At 38.2% G+C, this 24,471-nt stretch overlaps 1 protein-coding gene across 3 annotated transcripts in view; it reads left to right on the top strand.

Annotated features, from left to right (window-relative positions):
• LRP6 (LDL receptor related protein 6) overlaps window positions 1–24,471 on the top strand; it is a 131,078-nt gene that overhangs the window by 53,263 nt on the left and 53,344 nt on the right. For all 3 annotated transcript variants that reach the window (XM_085233457.1, XM_085233452.1, XM_085233467.1), the window contains exons 4-5: window positions 16,033–16,229; window positions 16,960–17,091. In XM_085233457.1, coding sequence (XP_085089583.1) covers window positions 16,033–16,229; window positions 16,960–17,091 — 329 coding nt within the window. The remainder of the gene's footprint in view (window positions 1–16,032; window positions 16,230–16,959; window positions 17,092–24,471) is intronic.

Raw genomic sequence — 24,471 nt, 5'->3', positions numbered from 1 at the left:
CTTCACAAATTCTTGTGTTGATTCAGCTGGTTTATATAAACATTAAAAAGCATTTCTTATGCTCTTCATTCTGACATTTTAGTGACTTCTTTTATGCAAACATCTGCCACAAAAAATTAGTCTCCCCCAAAAACCTTTTGTCGGCAAGATAGGTGTTTTTTTGATAAGTTGACTGGTTTGTACAAACATAGGCAACGTGCATGAAACATCCACTGTGTTCATGTGGTATTTACTTTGAACTCTTATAGCACATGAAAATTTGAAAAGTGTGTGTTGTTTTCTTTCTAACTTCTGCCTATTAAGAGAACAAAAATTCATGCAGTAGTTTGGTAATTGTTTTTGATTAAACAAGGTAGCAGCAATTGGATGCAGTTTTAAATGTATGTGCACAGGTATAAATAGTTTAACCAGCTTTGTCAGTTCAAAACATGGAGATGTGTGTGTATGGAAGATGTTGAGTGGGTTGGGAGCACAGGCAGTGTTCTCAATTCTCCCAGCTGGAGACCGCGATCCAGGCAGAAGGAGGAGGAAGGATCAGTTGAATAATTGGCTGCATGGATAGTGTCATGCCAAAAGCTATGGGTTCTGTGATCTAGGACACACCTCTGAGAAACCAGAAGTGTTGACATGGGATGGGATGCAAATGACCAGGAGGGGAAAGAATATACTGGGCAGCAGGCTGGCTAGGCTCATCACCAGGACTTTAAACTAGAGCTGTTGGGGGACAGAGAGCCAAAGAGCACTGTCACTTTAGGAAGAAGCAGGGAAAGACCTCAGATTTGTCCCAGAGGTTTAGGTTTATAGGAGGGCTCCTCTAGGAAGGCAGCCCCTCTGAAAGCCCAGCTGAAATGCCTCTGTACCAATGCACACAGTGTGGGAAATAAGCAGGAGGAGTTGGAAACCATGGTGCACTTGGAAAACTATGGTCTTATTGCTGTCGCAGAAACATGGTGGGAAGATTCACATAACTGGAATACCACTGTTGAGGGCTGTAAGCTTTTTTGAAGGGATAATTGAGGTAGGAGGAGTGGGAAAGTTGCCTTCTATGTTAAAAAGTGGATAGACTGTGAGGAGCTCCCTCTGAGACAGTCAGGAACAGGTTGAGAGCCTAGGGTTAAGATCAGATATGGTGCCAACAAAGGACAGATGGTATTTGGGGTCTACTGCAGGCCACTTTATCAAGGGGAGCCTGTTGACAAAGCCTTCTTGCTTCAGCTGCAAGAAGTATCATGCTTTCAGACTCTCATTCTGATGGGAGACTTCAGTCAATTAGATATCGGCTGGAAAAACAGTATGGTGTGCTGAAAGCAATCCAGCAGACTCCTGAAGTCCATTAATGATAACTTTCTGGTTCAGGTATTGGACAGATCAACCAGAGGTGAAGTGTTGCTGGACCTGGTGTTCACCAGTGCAGAGGAGATTGTGTAAGACATTAAGACTGGAGGCAACCTGGGCTGCAGTGACCATGCCCTGGTTGTGTTCATGATCTTAAGGAATGTGGGCCTGGCAAAGAGTGGAGTCAGGATTCTGAACTTCAGGAGAGTGAACTTCAGGCTGTTTAAGGGAATTGTTCAATGAGATCTCCTGGGAAGATGTCCTTAGAGACAAAGGAGTGGAGCAAAGCCGGTTACCCTTTAAGGATGCCTTTCTAAGAGCGCAAGCGCTCTCCATCCCTCAGAATAAGAAAGCAGGAAAAGGAGATAAGAAACTGACATGGCTTGGCAAGGACCTGCTGGTCAAACTGAGGGAAAGAAGGCAGTGGAAACAAGTACGTGTCACCTGAGAAGAATACAGGAATGCAGTCTGGATATGCAGAAGATGGGATCAGGAAAGCAAAAGCATAGATGGAACTGAACAAGAGATGTGAAAAATATCAAGAAAGGATTCTACTGGTGCATTGGTCAGAAGAGAAAGGCCAAACAGAGTGTACCCTCTCTGAGAAATGTGAAGGGAGAACTGGTACAACAATATGGAGAAGGCTGAGGTATTCAATGAGTTCTCCGCCTCAGTCTTCACTGGCAACCAGGATTCTTATATTTCTCACATCTCTGAACCTCTTGGTGGAACTGAGGGAGCAAACTCCCCTACACTGTAAGAGCAGAGCAAGTTTGAGACCACCTCATGAGACTGAATGTGTACAAGTCTATGGAGCCAGGTGACATGCAGTCCAGGATCCTAAGAGAGCTGGCTGATGTGGTTGCTGAGCCACTTTCCATCATATTTGAAAAACTGTGACTGTCAGATAAAGTCGCTGATGACTGGAAAAAGGGGAACATCACTTCCATTTATAAGAAAGGGAAAAAAGATGACCCAGAGAACTACAGGCCAGTAAGCCTCATGTCTGTGCCTGCGAAGATCATGGAACAGATCCTCCTAGAACACATGCTAAGGCATGTAAAGGACAACCAGGTGATCAAAGACCATCAAAAATGTCTTCACCAAGAGAATGTTGTGCCTGACCAATCTAGTGGCTTCCCATGAAAGAGTGATGACACTGATGGACAAAGGGAAAGTAACATGTCACCTACCTGGACTTCTGCAAGGCCTTTGACATGGTCCCTCACCACATCCTTATCTCTAAATTGGAGAGATATGGATGTGAAGAGTGGACTATTCGGTGGATAAGGAATTGGCTAGAAGGTCACAGCTAGAGGGTTGTGGTCAATGACTCTATGTCCAGGAGGTGGGTGGTGATGAGCAGTGTCCCCCAGGGGTCAGTCTTGGGTCTGGTACACTTTAACATCTTTATCAGTTACATAGATGATGGGATCGAGCACATCAGCAAGTTGTATGATGACACAAAGCTGAGTGATGCAACTGATACAGCACAAGGAAGGGATGCCATCCAAAGGGACCTTGAGAAACTCAAAAGGTGGGCCCATGTAAAGCGGATGACGTTCAACAAAACCAAGTGCAAGGTGTTGGGGTAATTTCCAGATATGTATATCAAATGGGAAAAGAACTCCGTGAGAGTACCCCTGCTGAGAAGGACTTAGGGGTCTTAGTAGATGAAAAACTCAGCGTGAACCAGCAGTGTGTACTTGCAGCTCAGAAGGCCAGTGGTATCCTGGGCTGCATCAGAAAAGAGGTGACCAGCAGGTACAGGGGGGTGATTGTCCCTCTATATCTGCATTTATGAGGCTATACCTGGAATACTGCAGCCAGATCTGGGCCTCCCAGCACAAGAAAGATGTGAAGCTTTTGGAGAAGTCCAGAGGAGGGTCACAAAGATAATCAAAGGACCGGAACACGTCTCCTCTGAGAACAGGCTGAAGAAGCTGTGATTGTTCAGTCTGGAGACAAGAAGGCTTCAGGGATATCATCACAGCCATCCAATATTTAAAGAGATTTTAAGCAGGATAGGGTGGTGAGTGCTGGAACAGAGTTCCCAGAGAGGTTGTGGATGCCCTGTCCATAGAAGTGCTCAAGGCAAGGATAGATGGGACCTTGGGCAACCTGATCTAGTGTTTGAGCTAGTGTTTGGTAACCCAGCTCATGGCAGAGGGGTTAGAAGTAGGTGAACCTTGAGAACCCTTCCAATCCAAGCCATTCTATGATTCTATGTTTTGAAGTAGTCCTACATTTGTTATTTATTTCACAAGAAAGCAAACTTAGAAAAAGAATGTGATATTTTGTGGCATTATGATCTTTTAGAAAGGAAAACAGTCATTTAAGGTTCCGTGCAATTAAAGAGAATGGGATAGAAATTGTCATGTACAATAATAATTTGAGACTTTGTTGGGTTTTTGTTTGTTTGTTTGTTTTTGTTTTTTTTTTTAATTTATTGTTTATTTGTTCTAAATTGGTGCTGGTTAGCAGAAAGTTTTCAGAGTGTTCCAGGTAAAAATGGTTTGAGGCTAAGAACATAATGTGTATGTGATAAGAATGGAGTGATTATGGGACCAGACATGTATCAGAACTTTAAAAAGACTCAACTGAAATGATTGCATGTGGGGCTCAGAGTGACTGCTTGCCACCTGAAAAATTGCAGGCCAAATGTGAGTCCCTCACACAAATACAAAATACTCACAGTTGGTGCACAGGCAAAATAAACAAAAATAAAACAAATTAAACTCCAAACGGTGAGAAGAAAATACAACTCCAAAATGACCACCTATATGATCACACCTGATCAAACCACATAATGGATTTGTCCCACAAGATAATTAGGTGGCTTGTTTCCTTCTTGAGTCACCGTTTTTGTGCTCTCCTATTTATTGCACAGGGAAAGAACCATTTTATTACAACAACATGCTGCTGTACTTTGGCTGATTCCCTTTCCAATAGTGTGTGCATATCAGGCTCTGCATTAAATTGTACTGCTTTTGCTAGCACCTGCTGGAAAATGATGCATGATGTAGAAATGATTTTTGAAATGGTAATTGTGTAAAAAGAGTCCACTGATCAAAATCGACACCACCACCATCCAAATCTATATTTATGCTTTTCCCACAAAGCACAAACCTGCCTGTCTTATCTAGGGTCTCCAGTCTTTCTAGCTCTATAGCTACCTCGGTATTTCCTGCAGTCACTGCTGCATTTTCAGTCTTTTTTGCTTCAGACTCCTTTGTAGTTCTTCCTTCTCTGATAGCCTATTGCACAGCAATGTAAATATGCTTTTGGTATTTTGTTTTATTGTAAATGTGTTCGTTATGTTCCCTATCTTTGACTAAACTTGAAGTGATTCTTTCTAAAAACTAGGGCATTAAGGTGCTGATCTTCCTTGGAATAAGGGGCTGCACAACCTTGTCAGTCTGCAGGGAGCTATATCTAATAGTTGTGCCTTATGATAGAGCTGTAAAGTCTCCTGGGTCATTTACCTTACTTTGGAGTTAGTAAATAAATAATAAAGATCTGTGTAGACAAGAAATTTAGATTTTAGATATACTAATTATTTTTTATGTATTCATTAAGAACAAAATAATTTATCTAATACTTAAATGTATTTTTTTAACTGGTACAAAAATTTATCAGTAATATTTCCTGGGATCATGCTTGTATGTTACCATTTAAGAGAGGAGAGCATAGTCTTTAGAGAGGAAAGTGCATATGACTTCCCTTAAGTACTTAGAAGCACACACCATTTCTAACAGCATCTGTTTTTCCCTAGGCATCTGAGAAAGTTCTGAAGATTCAGAAAACTATCAACATCTGAATCCAGGCTTTTTTTTTTTTTTTTAATTATTCTTTGCAGTTACATCATTGGAAAAAATGGAAAGAATTGCAGAAGTTAAGCTGTTCTACAATGAGTTTTTATGTGCTATTTTTTTCTCTGCTGTGACCTCTTAGCCTCTGTCTATCTTGAGGAGGGAAGAAAAATAGATCTTCTGGGGCTGTTTAAAGTGATTCTGTTTTGTTATCATATTGCTTTTCAGTCACCCAATAAAAATTACCCTTTTCAATATGGTATTTTACAACAGCTAATTCTGTATTTTGCCTCTTATCTCATTACTTTATTCAACTTTGTCAATAACTGATTATCTAACATTAAAAAAGATTTTTTTCCACATCTGCCAACAAAACAGCTCTTGAGATCTTCCTTCTAAGCTTCATAAAAAAAAAAAATAACCCAAAGCCAAAAACCAACACACAATACCCTTTCAATCTGTTCTCCTAGTTACCCTCACACCCCAGTGTTCATGGGAGAAAAAAAAAAATCTGCTTTTATATCTCTCCCTCCACCACAACAGCAGTCCCTATAGTTTCTGTCTACGTGTTCCCTGTGCATAAACATACATGCTTATTTTTAATCACTCCTTCTTTCCATCCCTCAGTACACCCATTACTCCCAGTATTGCTTCGCCCAGGCCTATCCCTTGCTTCCTGACTGTGTCCCCTATGCACTCCTGCTGACGGCTGGACACAGTGCTCTTGGGCAGCTTATTTCAGCTCTTCCTGTGTTTGAGTGAGTCAAATATAGTGGGTGAAGGTCCCTCGCATCTGTACAGTCATCCATGTGTTAAGGAAAACTTTGTAAAAATTGTATTAAAAAACAAACAGAAACAATTAGGTTTTTGATTCATGTTCCCAAAGGATTGGCTAAGAGATGCAAAACATATTGGATAGGAAGGTGGGGGAGATGTATGCTTAACAAACACACTCAGAATGATCATGATCTTATCCTCATATGAGAGGATATCATAGTGGGATTAGGCCAGTTTTATTTCACATCGTCACCTTTATAATCCCTTTTTTAGGAGGGTTACCCTGAAGAGTCACTTTATTTAAGAATGGGGAATGACAAGAATACCATCTCTGTGTAGTCTAACTTGAAACATACATTTTGGTTTCCTTGCTCATTTTAACGATTTTGAACTTCATTTTTAACTCATTATTCTAGCTGATGTTTCTATTTTTATAAATGAAGTTTTTTTCTGTGTGTGTTGTTAGCAAAATTACTCCTGCTTAAAACTTTTTTTTTTTTTTTTTTAAACCTTTGTGAAGTGTCACTAGTTCTTCTTCTGCTTTACCTTCTGTCAGAAGTGTCAGGGAAAATATATTTCTGGAAGACGGAGCCATTGAAGAAATAAAAAATACTATTATTAAAAGACGCATAGTTTCATAAGATGTACAGTGTTCTGGATCTGACTAGATTTGGTAACTTAGCAAAGGAAGCAGATGAGTAATGATAAGTTTCAAGTTGTTTATGGTGTTGCTCAATGTGAAAGCTTCATGTAGAGCAGTGTAACATGAGTTTTAATTGCTTTTGTGGAAGTGGGAAAGTTACCAATAAATAACATTGCTACATCAAAAAAGTATTTCAAACAGTTCAAAGAAAACTGCTTTTGTGATTTGGATAGTGAAAGAAGATATGATGTAAATAGGTAAGGATTTTAATTAGTGTCATTGAGATAAATTTTGAAGTATTGAGATTCAGACAGCTTTCTAATATTTGCAAAGGGAAATATTCTTGACATACTTCTATACCTGAGAGAAATAACTTTGTCTTTTTATTCTTGTAGTCTGACTCATGTCACAACACCTTGCACTACACAAGAATTAAAGATGTATGTGTCAGAGAAGGCCGTTTATGCATAGATGCTTGGTTTCTAACATGCAAAGGTCTGGATAGTGGAAGAGCAAAGTAGGTAGGTGGTAGGAATATGCAGGGGGATAAACAGAGTAGCCTGGATTTGTCGCCTCTTTGGATAGGACCTTGGTAATCTTTTGCTAGAGCCTGTGAGCTTCTGCATCAAAATGAAGAGGCACCAACAGTGTTGGCATCACCACTCAGCAAATGTATGGTAGGATCATAAATTCATGAGGAAATCTGCACAGCAAATTTTACAGTGATCTGTGCTAGCCCTAGGACTTACTATCATGGCTACTCTAGGGATGGACTCAGAGTAAGGAGGAAGAACACAGTGACTGATGACTAATGCTCTTGGTTTGTCAGCAAGAGAAAGGAGCGAGCAGTTTTTCATGTCAGAATGTAATTAAAAAATGAAATTGGTGCATACAGGAGATGTGGGGCTTTTTTCTCTCTTTCTTTCTTTCTTTTTTTTTTCCTGCTCTTGCCCTGCTCTTATCAGAGTGAACAGTTGCTTTTTGTGGGACTAATTAAACAAAACTGGATTGCAGACAGCTCTCCTGTGAGTAAAGTACCCAAGATAGGTTGGCCTGCGAAGGCAGCTCTTGAATTAATTTCTTTTCCTTTACCCTGCAGCAGCAGTTCTAATTAATAAGTTAACACATTACTGGCTGAAGGGAAATGCACTTACAAGGTCCCCCAGGAAGTGTTTGTGCTAATGAGATGGGTTTTGAGGCCACTGTAAGAAAACATACTTACAAAAACTGTTATAGGGCTGGGGAACTTTTGCAATGAGGTAAATGTTAAATTTGCACTCAAGCATTGATATTTTTTTCCTGTTTTTAACCATCAGATCAAATTGTCTGCCAGATGATTAATTGCAAATTTGATGAAAAGCTGAGAACATTGTGTCCCTGAATTTAAAAGGATTTCTTTTTTGTTGTGTATAATGTGTGCAGTACATGACATTATGTGCAGGAAATAAAATACTGTGCTTTGTCTATATCTTCATGTATATTTCTGTGAGACAGAAGTGTTTAATACTTTCAGTCATCGAGGAGAGATCAGTCTATGGTGATAAGTCTGTCTGTTTCACTGCAGGACAGTGCAGAAGACAAATAGTGCTCTAATTAAAGCTGCTAGAGAATCCTGCCTAAGCAGAAGTAATTAAATTATTTGGAAACAGTGAAAGGGTGAATTTCTTGATTCTTCCCCAAGGCACTTTTGAAATAAAATACTGGGAAGATGGAGCCTCAAAAATGTCTGTAGCTGACTGGTGTGCATGTAGGGATACGTTACACGTGTGTTGTATGTAGCTGGAGTCACTATGTCATGGGTCTGCATATTTGTAGACACTTAACAAACATACATAGTGCAAGTGGATTAGCCACAGTTCATCAGTGCTGCTTCTAAGACAGGGCAGTGCATGCAGTGTTAGCTCACAATCACAGCAGCTGCAGGTTTATGCAGCCCATGTAGCACCTTGCAGTCAGTGGGTTTACCTACACACTGTCTCCCAGACTCCATCACCTCATCCTGCAGCTTTCCAGTCTCCTTTACTCCTGCCGAGGCCTTTAAACTACATTGCATGTCATGATGGTGTTTGACTGGAAAATGACCCACACAATTGACTCAACCACAGTCTTACATCTGATTGACTTAAGGACAAATGAGGTTTGAAGCTAGGCTTGTTTTTTTTTTGTGAGTGTGGCAATTAGAGCTTAAAGAAGAGGCAAAAGAGAAAGTATTTTGGTTTTAAAAGATATTTTTGTACCCCACGGGTAACGTTTTCTGTCTACTTTCTTAGGTAATGAGAACCAAGCTTGTATTCTAGTAGGAATATTTGAGCAAGGATTCAAGTTGAAATTCTAGCTTAATTTTCCAAGTTTGTTTTTGTTTAGTTGGTAGAAGAGGAAACCTTGTATTTCTAAGGAAATTGGATCTCCCTGCACTGCCTTGTGGCATCTGTGGTGTTGGGATGTTCAGTTCTCTGTTGGGTCTCTGCCTCACCTGATGCTGACAGGATTCATCCTCTGAGCACTCTGGCCACTTGCTATTATTTCCCATTTTTAAGAATGATAGCTTTGTAATTCTTGGGATTTCCTGAATGCTGTAGTGTTAAGTGATCTCTAGATGGAGAGAAACATTTTCTGCAAAACATTATAATTTGCAGCGTGCAAACATGTCCATAATATGCTTTCTTTTAATATATAATGAATGTTAAAAGCAAGATTTGGAAAGCAAGCCTTTCTTTTTATAATTCTCTATGAAGAAAGGAAGGATGGAAATTCCAGTGTAACAACTTTTTTTCTAATAAGAATGTAGCCCACAGATACTTTTATCTAAAAATTGACCTGGTATAGTGTAAGAAGAAAAAGAAATGAAAATTTAGTAACTGCTGATATGAGCATCTGTGAAAAGCTTTTTCAACAATATGGAGGTTAATGCATAAGCTTTCACCTGTAGACTGTTTAAAGTTCCAGCTTTTCATATTGCATTTCTATTGAACATCAATATGGTAAATATAATGAGAAAAATTTTTTGTTAGATATAATTTCTCCTTATTTTGAGGAATTTAGTGTTCAACACATATGTAAGTGCCAGCAAGGATGTGTCCTGTCTGAATAAAACTGGCATAAGAAAACTCAGTGGGAAAGTTAAGCAGTACTAATACTTCCTCTGCTCATTTCACTGCTATTAGCACACCATATTATGAGCCACAAATGAAAACAAGTGTTTGCTTAATGTTATGCTCCTGTCCCAGTTCTTCGCTGCTTATAACTCTAATCTTCAGTAATTATAGGGATTGCATAGTACATTTCATCAATGTATTTCTTAATTTTGCAGATGTAATTAATCTGTTGCAAATCTTTTAGCAAACAGTATGGAAGTATACCTGTGTTAGTAATGTATTTGATCCTTCGTTATTTCCCCCATTCAGTGATTCTCTGATAGCCTGAAAAGCAGTTACTGGCATTAATTCTTCAGGTTACTGAAATGGAGATGCTAGGTAATGTGCAGTGGAGGAAGTGTGTATGTTTGTATACGTAAATATATGTCATTAAACGAGACATATGGAAAATGTGTGTATAGAAATATAAATATTTATGTTAGTGCATTTATGCATATATTTAAGGGAATATTTATATATTTGCTTGCGTTTTCCATTTAAGCATCTCAGTGTACTTTCCTGTTGGAGAATTGGATTAGTTTTTATGAAATTAAAGCATCTCAGATGACTGGAAATGCTCAAACAAACTTAAGGCATTTCTACTCTTTCTGAAGATCCCATTTGGCATGATGGCTGATTGTTGTCTCAGGCTGTGGATGTGCATTCCACTACAAAACTTGCCCCCCTGATGAGCAAGGTTACTGTGACAAGACTGCCGTCAGATGCTCAGCAGCATCTCTTGACCAGATGCTATTGTATTCTAAGGCTGCATAACTGAATTGCCCATATGCACAGGATCTAACTGCATGGTTCATTTATTTTTTTTTCATTTACTCTTAAGTCTTTACAACCATGCTCATTTTTTTGAGAGAAATGTAAAAGAGAGCTATAATAAAGATTTCTCTTATTTTCACTCTTCAGCATTGAGAATATAGCAGTAAGGTGAACTACCTTAATATTTTCTAGTCTTCCCAGTTGTATTTGAAATTGGATTGCAAAGAGTCATATAGCAGTAGATTTTGTTCTCTGTCTAATAGCTGAGGAGATGGAAATAAGTATGGGATCCTCTAGAGAGAAACTTGAGAAATGGATTCAAACATAAATGTGAAAATTGTTGCTCCCTGCCACAAAGATTAAGTGCACCTAGCCTCAGAGGTGAACAGAAAGGAATGCAGGTGGACTGCACGTGACTTCTGTGCATATCTGTGCCTGTCACTAAAACCACACTGAGCAAGACTGAAATAAACATTGATATTTGTATATAGCATTGGACAGTGGTCTCTAGATCTGGAATTGTACAGATTTTCAAATATATGGTTTTAGGAGTGGATATTTTTTCCTCTTTCCGTTCATAAGAGCTTCATTGTATTGTGAATTAGATCAATAACAACTCTATGACAAAATGTTTTTTCTTAGTGGCTGTTATTTTAGCACAGTGTTAATCCTGAATATTGGATGCATTCATTCAGTTGCATTATACCCAGTATAGAGATGATTTTCATTACTGTTGAGCTGTGATGCTAATGGTTTTGAGAAGTCAGGCCAGAATGATTAGAGAACCATAGGTGTTCTGCAGTTATTTTGATCAGGTTTTGAAGTTAGATAACTGCAGTGTAGCTACAATTGGAAGAATTTGCTTATTGAAATGTATTTTCTTGTTTTCTTTTGTTTGTTTGTTTGTCTTTATAGATATACAGCAGCTACAACTACATTTGCTATCATGCTTAGATCTAAATTGCTTTCTGTAAAAACTGTAGGAGGAAAATTCACAATTCTGATGACACTTTGTAATATATTGATTTTTGATGATTTTCTTTCGGTGTGAATGATTCTTAACTTTTATAGCTATAATCTAACTTTCAATTTGAATTTTACTATTACTTCAAAAAAATAGAAAAGGGAGTGGGGTGATCTGAGGAAATTCTGGGTTTGATGAAAGGTATAAATTTGAAGTCTCTATTTCAAATACGTGTATTACTTGTATGAAATGCAGATTATCCTGAAGCGGATAATGTTGTAACACTGCATAGGTGGTCTGAATTTTCTTGTATTTGTTCCATTTGAGAGTTCAGTAGCGCATTTTGTCATTTCTGTTTATTGTTTATTATTTGTTTTCTTTTTCATAAGCTTTACCGAATATTTCACAGGTCTCTTTAACAGAATAAGAATAGAACAAAGGTGAATGTATTTAATTTGGTTCTGTATTTTCTTCAGGCAATAGAAAAGTCTTTAGTATAACAGGTGTTTATTTTAATTGCAATTCTGATTTCCGCAGTGATGCTGTAAATAGTTGTATTTAGGAAATCATGATCTACAAAACATATGGAATTTAATTTCTGTGGAAGCATCTTGCTTGCTTTCTTTTCTCTCCCCATTTTCCTTTTCACAGAGTAATAGATATTGAGAGAGACCTTTGGAGGTCATCTAGCCAATTGCTCCTGCTAAAGCAGGTTCCCCAGAGTAGGTTGCACAGTGAAAAGGGTCCTGACGGGTTTTGAATATCTCCAGAGGAGACTCCACAACTTCTCCAGGCAACCTGTTCCAAGCTCAAAGTACTCTCAAAGTATAGAATTTTTTTATCATGTTCATATGAAACTTCCTGTGCTCCATTTTGTGCTCTTTGTCCTGTTGCTAGGCATCACTGAAGAGAGCTCCATCTACTTGACATCCTTTCTTCAGGTACTTATAAGAGTTGAAGAGTTTTTTCCAGGCTGAACAGTCCCAGGTCTCTCAGTCTTTCTTCCTGAGGGAGATGCTTCAGGCCCCTATTTATCTTTGTAGGCCTCTGTTGGACTCTCTCCAGTAATTCCCTATCTTTCTTGAACAGAGGAGCCCAGAACTGAGCACAGTACTCCTGGCTTCACCAGGGCAGAGTAGAGGGGGAGAAGAACCTCCCTTGACCTGTTGGCCATGTTCTTTTTAATGCACTCTAGGGTACCATTGGCATTTTTGGCCACGAGGGCACACTGCTGGTTCATGGTCAACCTGTTGTCCATGAGAACTCCCAAGTCCTTCTCCCAAGAGCTTTTTTCCTGGGTATCAGAATGTACTGATGCATTCTTCTTCTTCATTTCCTTCCCATCCATCTTAACAAACTAGAAATTGTGACATTTTAAATGTCAACCTCCATCAAAATTTTTAAGACAAATTTGTGTAATTCTATCTCTAGCCCAGGGAAGATTATTAAAGTTACTACCTGTTTAGTACCATCTAATATGCAGCCAATTTGCATACCGTTGAAGCCCTGGAGATGTCCCCTGAGCTCATAACATTACTTCTCATCTCTCACTTTCTCCTCATCTCTGGTGTCTCTCATTATCAGAGCTAATAGGACAAGTGCAGCAGTTTGAAGAAGCTAGAGCTTAGTGAAGGATAATGAAACACTGTGCTTTTTGCTTTTGTGTCACTTATTGAGATGAGGTCTGAGCTGAAACATAAAGTCTGAAGGTGTGCCAGCACAGAGCTGTCAGGTTGTTTTGGCCCAGTTTACACCTGCAGTGCCTCAGCTGGTAGGTTGGCCAATGTCTTCATTAGTGAGGCCAAAACCACAGAGACCTGGCTGATCTTTAACCCCAGATGGATGTTTGTGCTGGTGAATATCAGCAGTACGCAGCAGTCAGATGCTACAGGTGACATTCTTTTCCTGTTTGTTCACTCAGGTTTATAACGCTAAGACAGAGGTCCTTTCTCCTTTCCTCACCCACCAGAAACAAAGCTTTGCAAATTATAATGCAGGCCATGGTAGAGTGCAATTTCTTCACAGCAGCTGTAGGGAGGAATTTCCTTGCTCTCTTCTCTAGCCCTGTTGTTAGCTCCTTGTCTTTCCAGCTGTTTTCCCTCTTCTCCACATCCTGCATAGGCTGTGGAGCCATCACAATGGGGAGGGCCTACCGAGCACAAACTGACTTCCAATTCCTTGCTGCTTCTCAGAGATACCATAGTGGCAGTTGTGTTTGTTCAGAAGCAAAAAAGCACTTTTGATTTTCTTAATGGGAAGTAAACTATCACCTTGTAATGGCTTGATAGAAACTGTGTATGTCGGTTATGTATTAGTAGTAAATCTCATCTTAATTAAATGTGAGTAATATGTGCTATTGTATTCAGACCCAAAGACATTTTTATGTGACAGTTCCTTATAGCTACTAACAAAAACGTCGCATGTGATTGCTTCAAGGCAGTGCCATCAGCTATCTGCTACTCCTGAATCTCACTAGACTAGGGCTGGTTTAAATAATGTTGACAGCTTACCTTATGCATTGCTACAAGGACGGATGGTTGTCCAAAAGTTAGGTACATCTAGCAGCATTTATTGCAGTCAAGGATTCTTACTAGGAACTGGGAGATAATAATCACATCTGAATATCTCAAAATTTTGGAATGAATAGCAAGGTATGACTCAGAAAAAAAATGTGGCTTCTCTTGTCTGTGAAATGCTGTCTTTGGTGAAGGCTTTGTCATTAGAGGGTTGGTCCAGAACTGTGGACCTTTATTGCATCTATCCCAGATGACAGTCACCATAAAGACTTAGATAGTCACCAGTCCTGCTCTAAAGTGAAATTATTCAAATTTGAGGGCATTTAGAGTTTGGGGTGGGGTTGGTAAAAATGTTTATTGAATTTGAATGCCTTTATTCTTGGTCAGGAGTATGCTTTGTCACTATGGCTTCACTGTTTGGCAGGTAGATTTCAGCTGTAAATTATATTACAATAGTCTTCTGTAAGATGCTTATTTTGTGCATTTAATTAGGAACAAATATATACCTGACTCCAGACAGAGATAAGAAATAAAAGATATGTCCTACTTTCTAGTCTGAAATATCATCTGAAATTTTGCTTGGTGTAGAATTGGAACACTGGAGTGACAAGTAATGGAATGTATGTGTTTTTCTCAAGAGTGAAAAAAAATAGAAACCTTAAAGATAATGCATCTTTTTGCAGAAGCTAAGGTGAAAGAGCTGAAATGACTGCAGTCTCTTTGTACTTGGAATCATTGGCAGATTATACCTTCAAGTTTCCTGCTTTAATATACTCTTCTGTTATATTTTAGCAGAAAGTAGTTGGAAAATAAGACTATTTTTGTCCTCTACTAAACCAGTTCTCTTACTGACTTCTTGGCAGAAAAGATGTAGTTAATGTGTGGCTGTTCTCTCAGTGAATATACAGATAATGACCTTCTTCCCTGCAAGAAGAAAACTGGGAGAATAGTGATCATAGTATGCTCTATACTTGAAGAAGTATTAGAGCTATGTGTCAGTACCGTAGGGTTTTAGTCCACGAGATAGATGGCTGGATCCATTCAGTGGGAACCTGTGTATGTGTGAATGCCTGTGCACCTTCACTATTAAGAAGAAGGATGTTGGAAGAAGCATTTGTCTAAGTGGTACTTGTGTGACCCTGCTTTGAGTAGGATGTTGGTCCAGATGTTCTCTGGTGTCCTTTGTATCCTCGGTTTTTCTATGATTCTTAATAATAATTTCTAAAAAACTACCGTGTGAGAATTGAGCTTCTTAATTCCCGTTCTGAGGAACTTGGGTATAGATAATTAGTTTCTGCATCACAAGAGCCTGGAAAACTGTCTTCAGCAACGTTTGTGCTGCATTTCTGTGATGGCTAGTGAGCATGTGTGTGTATATCTATGTAAAATATATAGATACACTCTTTAATTTTGTTTATGAACTTAGAGACAGGCAGTGACCCACTTTTCCTCAGAAATGATACCATTACTATGGCAAAAGATCAGTAGAACTCTGTTTAATAGCACTACTTGCAATAAAAACAATAGCTTAATTATCATAATAATGAATCATTAAAAGTTACATTCAGGATTTCTTCATAGTGAAACTATTTGTCAAGAGAATTAATGGAAAAAATATGGAAGAGATTAATGGACTGCTAATTGACTAAACACTGTCTCAGTTCAAACTCTGCCAAGGCTGGCAGTGATAGATTTGGTATATCAACAAATTGCAGTCAGATTTGCATAAAACCAGCTGGTGTTCTCTTCCATTGTGCATGGCAATTTATAGCCCCGCAGGTATAAGGAGTTAAAAGAGTGGCTAAGAAATAGCCACTGACAACCTAGGCAGGGCTTTCAATTAGTGTTCTCTTTGACTTACTATGAGAAGGAAGCTAGAAAATAGGACTCTTGTATTATTTCCCCACATCATTCCTTAAGTTGGGTATGCTATATTTGTATCTGCAAAAGAAGAGAAAGAAAAAGTTCTAATAAATCATATTTACACTGTAACCTTCTCTTCATAAAGGCAATGTTTGAGTGAAGCTGTAGTATGAGCTGTATTTAAGCATTCATTTTCTTCCTTGTACTCTTTTAGGCAAGCAGTGGTTAAAGGCTCCCTTCCACATCCATTTGCTTTGACTCTGTTTGGGGACACATTGTACTGGACAGACTGGAACACACATTCCATCTTGGCCTGCAGCAAGTACTCTGGGGAGGACCTGCGTGAAATACATTCCAACATCTTCTCACCCATGGATATCCATGCTTTCAGCCAGAAGAGGCAGCCAAATGGTAAGTAGTCTTGCTTTATACTTTAAATGCAAGTTGAAACTGATTTGCAAACATCTTAACTACTCCTTCTGTATGGTAGCAAGTGGCTTTACTTGCATCGTAATACAATTTCTCCAATGCAGACACTGGGAGGGAAATAACAGAGAAACCAAATATTCTCCACATTGTTTTATTTTTTTTTAATGTGAAAAATAATCTCTTGCTTTTACTCTGACAGATACATTTATGCTGCTGTCATATTCCTTTTTCTCTTTAATGTGCCCTAACTTTATGTAGCATAGTATTCTTATTTTTTTCCAAGTAGAAGTTCCTAAATGAAAAGCAGTGTTAAGTTTGCAACTCTGTGTAATAACCACTGTCTTAACCATTGTGTTAATTTACCGTGTTTGCATTTTTTTTTAATATATATGCAACTTACTACACATTCAGCACTAACAGATTGAATAGTTTGTGAAAATGAGAAGAGGAGAGATGAAACAAGGCTCTTGTTTAGAGCTAAATGCTCCTTCCTCAAGAAAGGAAATATTCAACATCCGTGCACTTTTGTACCATAAATACTTCACTACTCAACACTTGGAATTATTTTTTATTTGTTCTGTGTATATCATTTCCTTCTTTAATCTGTGTTGCTGCCACCGATTCCACCACTCAAATACCGTATGTGTCTTGACACATGAGATGAGGTCATTCATTATCAGAAGCATTAATCTGTGTGATTTATGTTTAACAGCTACAAACCCATGTGGGATTAATAATGGTGGCTGCTCCCACTTATGTCTGATGTCTCCTACCAAGCCCTCTTATCAGTGTGCATGTCCCACTGGTGTGAAACTTCTTGAGAATGGAAAGACCTGCAAAGATGGTAGGCTTTATTTTTAAAAATCCTTCTAGATTAAGCACAAAATAATTTGTTGAAGGGAAAAGGGGTTCTTCTAGCTTAACTATATAATGCACATTAAGGGTGGCAAATTGTGGAAAAATCTACGCTTTTGCAGTACAAATAAAAGTGATTGGAAAAATGCCCTCTACTTTTCAAAGAGGAAATGGTCTCATAGCTGAAGAACAGTTTAGCTGAAGAACAGTTTATCTTCATTCACAAAATTTAGTTGATAATTCTGTCCCTGTCACTAATTCCCTGAAAGTTTTTTGCGTGTTCTATTGTTCCCTTTTCTTAGAGAAAATATAAACCTTCTCTGTTGTCTTTAAATTGTTTCTAATGTTATTTTTCATGCATTAATATTTGTCTAATAGGATTGTACAAGTAAAACATTTACTTTTTGAGATCTGATTTCCATTTATACACACATGCGTCTGGTATTTCTTTCTGTTCCCATGCATAAGGTTAGACACACACATCTGTCTATAGGAACTGAACAGAAAGGTGTGGTTTTAGAGATATTAGAAGTATTTCAACTTTAAAACCCAAGATATAGAATCATATGATAGAATCGTAAGATGCCCTGGGTTGAAAAGGACCTCAGAGATCATCTAGTTTCAACCCCCTTGCTATGTGCAGGGTCACCAACCACCAGACCAGGCTGCCCAGAGCCACATGCAGCCTGGCCTTGAATGCTTGCAGGGATGGGGCACCCACAACCTCCTTGGACAACCTGTTCCAGTGCCTCACCACCCTCTGAGTGGCACCCTCCTAATATCTAACCTAAACCTCCTGACCCAAAGCTGCATATAGTGTTTCACCGTGATCTGTTATATGATTTCAAGTCATTTTATTTTATATGGATGGGTTTTGTGACATTGTGCTGTGACTGCTGTAATACATTAACACTATCAAAATAAACACTGGGAGATTAATTAGTCTCATAAATAACCATCTTTATGCAGGTCGCCTTTATGAAAAATGTACAGCAGAACAGAAAGATACAGCAGAATTTACTGTAAAAGCACTAAAAAAATGCATACAGAAATAATTCATTAAATTTTCATTTTATATTTTAAAAATTCTTAAGCTTGTTCACTACCGTTCAGTGTTTTCTTTAATTTCATGCTTATTTTATGGTCTTTGTTGATTATTTTTGTGGGCTATTTGTGACTATGTGAACCTTATTAAAACAAATTGCTGCTTTTATGTGAAAAATTCAAAAGCATCTCCCAATTTAGCCTTGTAAGATTATTGTAAGAACTTACCACTACCTGCACAAGATGTTTTTCTCCCATTTCTGCCAGTATAAGGAACAAGCTTTAATAGTAAAGCTCTGGATTGGTTAAATTTAGTCAGAATACAAATTCATGTACTTAAAAAATAAACAGCAGCAACAACAAAAACTTGATATGCATAAACTCTTGATATGGACAAACTATTCTGTGAAAGCAGATAGCTAAAGCAGATAGCTAAAGCAGTTGTTTACCAATACATATTTCAAAGAGCAGAACTGTGTGAAAATTCCACATGGGGGATGGGGAATTGTGAAGGTTTGATCACCTAATACCTAGCAGTGTTAGGAGGACTAAGAACAATTATAGTAACAAGTCCTGGAGAGAGAAGTGTTTTCCTTTTGACCCCCTGCTGATAGGAAATGGGGATTTTTGGGAAGGTTTTTGGGACAAAAGCTTTTTTGAGGGATGACTTTTTGGGGAAAAAAAACAGCCCTACAAAATGCTTTGAACTTCTCATATAGTAATATTCATAGAATCATAGAATGCCTTGGGTTGAAAGGGACCTCAAGGATCATCAAGCTCCAACCTCTCTGCCACAGGCAGGTCCACCAACCTCCATGTCTAATTCTAGACCAGGCTGCCCCAGCCAACCTGGCTTTGAATATCATCAGCTTACTTTCTCAGCTATTCCTTATGTCTCAAAACACAAGGCTGTTGGCTTTTTCTCCTACTCCCTGAAAATATGATAAGCCAAATTATTTGTTCTCATTCAGCCATAAAGTATACTTGGCTTGCAAAACACAGCTCCTATTTTACCAGAAATTTTCTTAAGCAGATTACTGAGACATTGAAGTATTACAGCTTGCTGTCTGTCCCTATACAAAAAGCATCATCAAAGAGCAATTATCATATGCTTATCAATGTGATGTTGTTTTTTTAACAACCATTCTGCTGTTGCATATTTTTTTCCAAAAAAAATTGCTGACTGTTCATTTTTAAGAAGGAAAATGTGTGGGGGAGAGAAAATTGAGCCTGCATTTACTCGGCTCAGTGAGTGCTCTATTCCATTGCTTACCAAAGTTAGAACTGAATTAGCCCACGTGCAAGAGAAACAACCTGTTACAACTATGCATCAGATCCATTGGTTTCACTTAACTGACAATTTTACATAGATCCAACTTCTTCGAATAGTATGAGGGCTAAGGAAGTCCTGGAGGCTTGCTGCTTGTTGTGTTTCAGCATTTAGAGCTATGTGTGCCCAAAAATAATTAAAAATTTTTTGATCATTTTCTCACTCTCAAGAGAGTATGCTTTCTTCTCATTGAAGAAAGGTGTAGTAGCAGACCTAGGGCTTTTGTGTGTGACCTCTAACTTGCCAGAGCTCTTCAAGTCAGGGCTTCACTGTGATTTTTGCTCACAGTTGCAAAGGCTGCAATGACTGATTTGGGGAAGGGAAGAGGGAATGGTGGGCAAACAGAGCTAGCCTAGCCACAGTCCACATTTTGCTTGAAATCTCTAGTGTTTGCATTGACTTCCTTTCTTAGGCTGCTTAATGATACCGATAAACAAAATGAATTTTCTTCTTTTTGTGTATACTTTTTAAATTCATGTGACAAGTAGTATATATTAAGGAGAAACAGCAGTGTGCTTACGGTTTCTTGCTGTTGGTTTTTGTGTTGTTTTTTTTCTCTCTTTATACTTACCTGTTTACTACAGGTGCTGTGAAAGTGGAGTTGAACCCTCAGAAGGGAATATTTTCACCTCAGTTCCTCAGTTTGTTTCAGTACATATCTACTGTGCTGAAACACTGAATGAGTAATTACAGCTCATCTTGAAATTAGAACATTAGAACTGTGGAGGAAGAAGGAGGAATGACAGACAGGTTAAAAAAAAAAGTGAAAGTGAGGGTAAGGCGAATTAATTTCTTGAAGACAGTATTGTCTCCAAACAGAAAGCAAAAATCAGGATAGTTACTAAACTAAATTGTTTCGTGCTGCAAGGAGCCTCTTTGAGAAGCGAACTCGTTAACAGTGTCAATGAGTACTGGCTGGGATCTGCAGGAATTTGATGACTGAATTTTGAGTGCCTGTTTGTGCTGTTTGCAGTGGTTTGGCTTTGACAGATGATCCTTGCAGCCAAAGGTGAGGCTGGCTGACCCTTCCTGAGCAGTTTCCATGACAACCTCGCGTTTTTGAATAATCTTGGTTTATAGGAAATCTTTTCCTCCCTCTTCTTTCCCCTCAGTGTTGGTTTCTTGGCTTTTTGTGTTATATTTTTCCATTACACCCTAGGGTAATTTTACTGTTTTTGTGAGAGTTCTGGACGATAAACCCCTACCCTCTGCTTATAAACCTTTTCCATCGTATTTCAGAAAAGAGTGATGATAAGGAATAAAATCAGCTATTTTACCAACAACTGATAATACTGATAATAGAAATATATACAGCAATAATAATAGAAAACTCTTAATTGAGATGTGGGCTTGCAGCAGACAGATCTCCTATTTTCTATGTGAGCATTTGAAAATCTCTATCCCTCAAAATAGGAGGAAGAACATCTAGTTGTCATGGCCACCTCTTCCTCTGTCAGTAATGTCCAGAGAATACAGTCTCTTCTGAGCACACAGTAGGGTGCTCTTACCTATGCTGGCATTGTGTTCATAGTCATTTAGCTTGTTCTTCTGTATTCACATTTTTATAGAATAGAACCGTTCAGTTGGAATATTCCTACAAAAACCATCAAGTCTGACTGCCTGACCACTTTAGGGCTCTCTAAAAGTTCAAGCACATTAATGAGCGCATTATGCAAATGCCTCTTAAACACTGACACGCATGGAGCATCAACCACCTCTCCAGGAAACCTGTTCCTGTGTTTGACCACTCATGATAAAGAATTTTTCCCAGTTTCACCCTCTCCGGACGCAGCTCTGTGCCATTTCTGAACTGCCATTTGTGAGCAGAAGCAGAACCCTGCACCTCCTTCTGCTTTCCCTCCTGTTAGGATATAAATGAGACTTCTCTTCTGCAGTATTACGAGCACCACTGTTCTTCTCACTTTGATATCCTACATTTAAATGACCTGTTCAATAGTCATTTTAATTTAAATAAATAGATAGGTTTAGCTTCCGAATCTGTCATTGGAATTACACTCATATTAGTGCCTGAACACTTCTCCATCCCTGTGCTACTTTGCCTGTGGTGAATTTTACTACTTTATTCTCTATGCTTGCCCTTGCCAGATCCGATCTATTGAAGAAAAAAGGCTGAATGAGGAGATAGAAACTTATTCATGGTCAAAAAAAAAAAAAAAAAGAGAAAAAGGAAAAAAAAAAAGCACTGTTTTAGGCTTTCATTGAAGCCTTGCTGTGGCCATCTGCTTTCTTTGAGGAAGAGTCTTTATTTTGCCCACTGGTGCTTATATCATGTTTACCTTGTATGCCTGGGAAAGTAAGTAGAAGTTTGCAGTGGGCAGACCTAAATTGCAAAAATAAATTTTCTTTGTCTATAACAGTCACGATCCTGATTTCACTGGACAGATCAAGATGTTAATTTAATACCCGAGCTCTTTTTTTTTTTTCTGTTAAAAAAGAGAAGAAAAAAATATTCAGACATATATCCTCTTACCTTTATAGGTTTTTTTGATGGTGGTGATTTTTGGTTGGTTGTTTTTTAAGACTGAGCCCATCTATATGTTAGGAGGATATCAGGATATGAGCAGCAATCTGGCAGTAGTATCTTTCCAACTGGGAAAAAAACATTTAGGAAGAAAATTTTTATTAGTCAAATGTGTGATAACTGTTCTGAGGTTTTATTAATAATATTGATTTAGCAGATGCAGAGCAATTACTGTATATGTCCTAGATCTAGCACTTCTTATGTAAAAGTTCCTGAGTATGTGTCTGTGTAGTATTACTGGCCTCAACAACCACTGATGTTTTTAAGTTCAGTAACTTATAAATGACTGAGGACTTATATCCTTGGGAAGATGTAATTAATTGTAAAGGTTAGCAGGGCATTAGACACTGAACTTAAAAGCTACGTCAGTGCCTATGTCTGTACACTTGCTCTGTTTCTCCTTTTGTCCCTCTTTTCCCCCTTAACTTCATCTATCACAGAGATTTAAATTCTTTTGTTTTTTAATAGTGACTTTTTGAAGGCAGTATAAGTTCTAGAACTAATGTAATGCACCATCCATGAGCTTGTAATTCCAGTTTTCAAAGTACTTAATAAAAGTAGGCTAAAGTTCTCAAATCTGGAGTCTGGAGTAAAGCTTTTATGTCCATATTTAGATGCCTTAAGTAAGGGGCTTGTTTTTAGAAAAATTTCTAACTGTCCTGAATACCTCCTTACTTGAGGCAATTCAATAAAAATATTGGTCCCCAGTGGGAATGGGCTGTAAAAAATGCATGTGGTTGGGTTTTGTTGTTTGGTTGTTATTTTGTTTTTTGTGTTAAACAATTTCTGGGTTGCTAAGATCACTTAGGATTGATTGAAAGATCAGTAAAGGGGGTAAGCAAAAGGGTCTGACTTTTAGTATGGTATAGACATATGCAAGAGGCAGAGTGAAGAAGTATGGAGATCCTGCTGTCACATTTCAGCTTTTGCATCATAACTGCACTTTGGAGTGGAGATGAACAAAACTGATCAATTCTGTTGTGTCCTTTCAGCTTTAAGTACCTTGAGCAGTCTTCTGACTGGTTCTTATCAGTGCCAAACTTTTTTGCAGCTCGTGTTTTGCACAAGCTCGAATTGTGTTACAATTGTCTTAGTTCCCAGATTGCCTTTTTTTTTTTTTTTTTTTTTGACTGCAGCAGAGATGGTAAGGTGATCATATCATAAATGTGCTCAGCTCTTGCATTTGCTTTTCTTGCTATTGTCAGGACAAGCCTGAAGGTATTTGCTTTTCACCTAGCCTACCTTGAAATGAGATGTTTCTGTGCTCAGTTTCTCTTTTCAGAATGAAATGAATGGTGATCTGATTAAGCAGCTGAGATGTTGGTTTGCTAATGGCTGGATAGTAGCTTTAAAGAAAACTAAACTTTCTATTGCTTGATTGGGATTGCACGGGAGAATGTTAGACATCTCCAGATACAGACCACTTTTAGTTCAGGAATCTCCTATGCAACATGGACTGCCTGAAAGGCAGTAATTTCCTAATGCTGAAATAAGGCTTAGACATACTCAGTTATTGCACCAAACAAGTGTTGCAACCTGGAAGCAGGATCCTGAAACTGTTGAAATGACTTCTCTTCGAGAACAATTGGAAGTCAGCTGGTCAATTTTAAGGGTGTTTTTGCAAAGGCATAATTGTACTAAAGCCAGTCTTTCTAGGGAATTGGCATTGGTTCTTCAAAATGACTGTCAACTTCAACATACAAATTATTTTTAAATTATGTCCTAGGCTTTATATATATATACGCATATATATAATAGACTATATGTATATAGCTTCCTAACTGTTTGGAAATCTGAGGTTAGTGTATCAACTTAAACTTAATTCTGTTAAGTAAAGCAATTTATTAGTATCAGTATATGTACAGATTGGTTTAAAGGGTAAGTTGAGTAAATGACCGTGAAGTTGGTAAGGAAGGAAGTGCTTAAAATTCCTTACTGAACCTTAATAGTTGTGCTTGGTTATATATTAATACCTCATATGACCATAATACAGGTCAATGCTTAGATCTTAATCATTCATTGTTTGATATAGTTAGTAGCAACAAACACAGATGCACATATAGACTGCTGTGACAAGATTAGTTGCTTTTTTAATCATAAAAATCTTCCTAACATGCCTGTTTTTCATTACTCTGTCACGTGTTTTAAATTATTTTGAAGGATGCTTAGGCATGTAATTAAAGGTCCCCTCTTCCTGATATTAGTTATTGTATAAGGGTTATTTACTAGAAGAACAATTGAGTAGTGTATACATGTATTTTTGAATGGAATGTATTTTAGGACATTGGATCCCAAAGCGGATCTTCATCCATTCTAGACTACTAATCAGGAACACTTGTAATAACAGTCTGAACTTCAGCTTTGAAAAGTACAGTTTCTTGCAGCGCTGTAAAAGCATTTTAAATATTTTTAATGTGTTAAAATTGCTCTGAATGAAGCAATGGCTGCTTTGG

Source organism: Meleagris gallopavo, chromosome 1 (assembly GCF_905368555.1).
Source record: "Meleagris gallopavo chromosome 1, MGAL_WU_HG_1.1, whole genome shotgun sequence".
NCBI lineage: Eukaryota > Metazoa > Chordata > Aves > Galliformes > Phasianidae > Meleagris > Meleagris gallopavo.
Note: the sequence above shows the minus strand (reverse complement) of the source record. Positions and strands in the feature narration are given on the sequence as shown.